Source organism: Pistacia vera, unplaced genomic scaffold (assembly GCF_008641045.1).
Source record: "Pistacia vera cultivar Batoury unplaced genomic scaffold, PisVer_v2 Contig294, whole genome shotgun sequence".
In the NCBI taxonomy this organism is placed as follows: Eukaryota; Viridiplantae; Streptophyta; class Magnoliopsida; order Sapindales; family Anacardiaceae; genus Pistacia; species Pistacia vera.
The window spans coordinates 318,207-323,196 of record NW_022196106.1 but is presented as its reverse complement, the minus strand read 5'-3'; the positions used below and the strand labels follow the sequence as shown (position 1 = coordinate 323,196).

At 32.8% G+C, this 4,990-nt stretch overlaps 1 protein-coding gene across 1 annotated transcript; it reads right to left on the bottom strand.

Moving 5' to 3' along the window:
• Nucleotides 1–3,897: 3,897 nt before the first annotated feature.
• On the bottom strand, nt 3,898–4,563 carry LOC116135122 (putative disease resistance protein At5g05400). Its single transcript, XM_031420828.1, has one exon. The coding sequence runs from the start codon at nt 4,561–4,563 to the stop codon at nt 3,898–3,900; it is 666 nt and encodes a 221-aa protein (XP_031276688.1).
• Between the last annotated feature and the right edge of the window lie 427 nt (nt 4,564–4,990).

Below are 4,990 nucleotides of genomic sequence, written 5' to 3'. Positions count from 1 at the left end.
TTCCATAACAGCTCATCCTCTTCAATTTCATCATCCTGCAACTTAGTCATCCTGCAAAATCATTCATTTTAGTTCTCCAATTCCCACTCAACTATTACATCAATACAATCATAACTTGTGAATTTTAACACTACACAGCAGCATACTAGCACAGATTTCATCACACACATTACACAAGACAAGATTGACAATGTTAAATGTTTAAACGACGCGAAATGTACCTTCATTAGATATTAGATTTTATTTCTCATCACATAGTAATACTTTCATAACAAGTCCAACAACACCACAAAAATGAAACATTATTCGGTAACGCTACCACTGTATCCTAACTCTGAACATAAGAATGCTATTGCACCAATTTCTTATCTTTAAAAAAAAAAAAAAAAAAAAAAAAAAATAATGGTCCTGGCATATGTTCTCCCGGTAACTTTACCATCTAGCAATGTAGCGAAAGCCACCGTCCCAAACTTTCCATTCCAGTACAGTAACTTATCTTTTAAAAATAATTTTTCCAAGCCTCGGATTCCGGTAACACTACCGTTACAGCGTCGTAGTTTCGCATTACCATAACTAAACAACGAAGAAGAAATTATATGAAACTTACCTTTTTCCTCTATTGCTCGAGAGGCGAGGTCGAGAAAAGCGACAGGAGATCTTCTTGTTTGAGGTTTCTTCCATTGCCTCCGCTGCGGTCTCTACAGAAATCTTCTTCAGTTCTTTCGGGAAATAATATCAAGCGCCTCGATTGTCGCTTGCAGATGAAATTTTCTAGCTGTTCTAGTCGAATCTTCAAGGAATTACGGCGGAAATTGACAAATCGTAGATCAAATGAGGAAAAGAAATATTGAGAGGAGAGCGAGAGGGAAAAAGAGAGCTGTTTGATTACTGAGAAACAGTGGAGTTTTGTTAGGGGCTTGTTGGGAAAATTTAAAGACCCCCGAGTCTTACTATTTTTTATGGACCCTTTAGGTTTCAAAGATATATCTAGTTGCGCCATAAATGTCTTTATATCAAATTTACCCCATGATTCTAAACTAAAATATGTATTTAATATCAGTACAGACCTTAATTTAAAAATTTATTTTAACATCGCGATTCTAGCAAAATAATAAAGCACACAAAACAAATGTTAAGAAGAATGTTTAGTTAAATCTGGGTAGGATTAATCAATGTACTATAAGTATTTATAGTACTATGAAAAATGCTTAAAAAATGTAATGAAATTGATCCAATCAGGGGTCAATTCATCATCATTCTTTTCTAGTAATGGTCGCCCCCCCGAACTATCCATCTTCAAATAAATTAAATAGGTAGTTTATGATTAAAAATTTTAACTAACTTGTGCTCAAAGAGTAGTATAATTTGAAAAGTTTCAACCAAATATGTTTTCTTAATGTTTGATTTATCATTATGTTCAACAAACAATAATTGTGTAGCTCCTATGCTCCACCTTACCAGATGAAATTCCCCACTGTTATGATATGATGATGAAAATAGTGGTATAAAGCTGGTAAAATCCCATTGGATTTGATCTCTTTGTTCAACCATTTGAACATCTGTTTTCCCATGAACCTTCCATTACAATTTTCTGACATGAATCTAAGCAAACTATATATGTTGTGGCTATGGCGAGGACATAATAAAATGACATTAATCAAACAGTTGAAGAAAGAAAAAGTACTTCAATAAAACTATGCTATTCACAATCTTACTAACCATCTTACTATCCTGATAAATATAATGGCATAGTACGGGTACTATGCGTATGGTACCTGTACTATGCGTTATATTTTCCAGGATTGTAAGATTGTTAGTGGATTGTGAGTAAGCATAGCATTACTCAAAGTATTTTACATCCAAATATTGTTCAAATAGTAAAATATTATAACAACAATCACTTACTTATTCTACAATTGAATTGAGTTATTAATAAACATCCCAAAGTCTCTGCATAGCTAGAAATGAAGAAATTAAACATCATCTTTTGCGCTTTGCTCGTTATACTTTCTCAATGTTAGCCTTCTCTACAAAACAATATTATAATAAAAAAAATTAACTTTTTTTTAAGGTTATTTTCATTTAATCTTACAAATTTGATGATATTGCAGTTGGTAAATAGATTCATACCAGTAGGTATTGCAGAATCAAGTCTAAGTTGAAGTTTTTCAGGAAATCCATCTGGCTTCTCTGCGCCTTGCTTCTATTCTTTTCCATTTCCTGCATCCAATTATGGTTAATTTGATTTCTTTATATTAAAGCCATTTAAAACATTTCTCTTCTCAAGGATTTTTGGTTATTGAAAGCATTCATTCTTATATATGTAGTTTTTTTTCCAACACCTTTGTTTGAGAGCATAAAATATTGACTAAGACAACTCAACACCCATCCTCAATAATATCTGTTATAGTCCCTAAAATTAGCATTAATATTTAAAGCATCAAATAAGACATATCTTAATTTAAACCATCATTAATTACCACTCTTCTTCTTCTTCTCTTCATCATCAGTTGGTTTTCTGATTAAACAAAATAATAAGCACAAATAATTAAGTTATTTGAAAGCGAAACTTGTTTCTCTTTTTTGTTTAATTAAAACTGTAACTTGTTATGAAAAATCAACTCAAATTACTATAAATTTTTATATAATATTCTACTTAAAAATCATTTATTGGAAAAGTTATTGATTAGTCAAACATGATTCATACCATTTAATTGTGTGCTAACTGTTGTCTCTTTCCTTTGCAAAAAAATCAGATTTTTAGATAATATATGTATCTAGCAACTAAAGATGATTAACTTATTAATATTTGTGCAATAAACATAATTTAAGAAGAACTAGTATTATGATACCAAACCTTTTCAAGCATTAAAACAAATTTCAAGTTTAATGGCAATTCAGATTTATTTGATCAATGCTCTGTTTTCCCTGAAATTTTCCAAATTTGGAAGCATCTATGCATATGAAACTAAGGCTCATCATCATCAAACAAAAATATTTACTAAGACAACCACAAATAGATAATGACGAGACAATGTTGATTATACCATCATCATATACCTACCTCCTCCCTCTTCTTTCTTCCCTTTCTTCTCATCGTGTCGTCATCATTTCGTCATCGTCGTCGTCGTCGTCATCACATCATCATCTCATCATCATCATCACTGTCTTCTTGTGATTCAAACAAAATAATAAGCACAAACAATCAATTTTTTTTAAACAAAAAGAGACATTTACCTAATATTTTCCTTTTTTTTACATTATAAGTTCTTTTTATTAATCAATTGATTCATACCATTTACATTGTGACTAAGCGTTGCCTTCTTGTCCTTTTCCTCCTGCAAAAAACAATTAGATTTTTAGATAAATTATGTATTTGACCAACTTAATACAAAATAATTTTCAAAGATTAAAACACCATTTGAGTTTTGAATGGCAATTCAGATTCACATAGTCTAAAAACATATATTTTTGATCAATGCTCTATTTTCAAAATTAGCATCAATCATTCGGTGGTAAATAAAAAAATATATTTTGCATTTAAGTTTCATTCTTTTTTTTCAAATAGTGAAATATTTTCAATTGTTAACTATGAGCAATCAATTCACATACCCTTTTTATGAACATTTGTTGCACGGTGGAGTTAAGGTCACCATCCATCGTTCTTCATAATATATCACGACTTTGTTGAGCTTTGGTGTCATGGTTCTCCCTAACTAAAGATCTTCTAATTTCGACATCTATAAATCTGAAGATACTCAAAGCTGGGAATTCAATAGAATATGAACCTGAGCTAAACAAGAAATGTTATCTAGACTTTCAAGGTACAGAGAGGACAAACTAGGAAACACAATCCTCTGTGCTGCTGATGCTGATGCTTCCTCATTTGTGATTATTTCATGTAGGTTTTACGGTTTGAGACACAGTTGTCATCACCACAACATCATATCGCTTATCTGCCTTTGCTTGTTTGCCGATTTCTGTCACTAGTGTGGTCTTACCCACACCGCCCATCCCACACACTCCAATGATACTGACGTTGTCATCTCTCAAGGCCTCCAAGATTTGCTTCATAATTGATTTTCTGGATTCAAAAGTTCCAGAAAATACCTCAGACGAAGAAATAATTCCTGGAGGAGGAGCAGGACGAGATACCTTCTCAAATTTCCCATCTTTTTGGAGCTGAGAAATCGCAAGATTCTTCTTATTCGCCTCCTTACTGAATCTGTAACGGGATCTGGGATTAATACACCACCCGCTAAGACACCTCTTGTTTGCATTGACTTCATCTTCCAAAAACTTTGCAGCTTCGGCAGAGATTTTATCAACTTCTGCCATCCAGCTCTGCACATCAGTTTCAATAATTTCAAGATTCCTTTCAGCAGCTTCAATTTGTCCTTGTACCCTGTCTCGGATACCTGCAAGTTTCTGAGTTTGCTTTCTTAATGCTTCGATGTTGTCGTTGTAGTGAAACAAGTAACCGAGCTGACGGCCTGCTGCATCGAACAGGCGGTTGAAAATGTTCTCGGCAATTGAACCTACAGTTGAAGTAACAATTTCCATGTTGTTAATTTTGTGTGTTTCTGATTGTTGAGAGATTGAGGGTGAATAATGATGGATAGAATGTAGGAAAGCAAAATGAATGGTATGTAATTCATCTCTTAGAATACTTCCATCCTTTGCCTTTGGTCTCAAGGCTTCTTGGTTCCATCCTTACAAAGTGAGTTAAAGAATCTTTTCAACTATTCTACAAAACAGAGGAATTTTCATAAACTATTTCCAATGTTCCATTTGGTATTTTGGATTAAATTTGTGGCTTAATTTGAAGAATTACTAAGACAGCAGTTATACAAAAGAGAAAAGTTAACTGAATAAAGCGCAATTCAAATACAAAAGAGAAATGAATTGATTTTGCCTGGCTCTCAAGGCTTCTTTGATTCTTTGGTTCCATATTTGCCTTGCTCTCAACTCAAGGCTACTTGGTTAATAT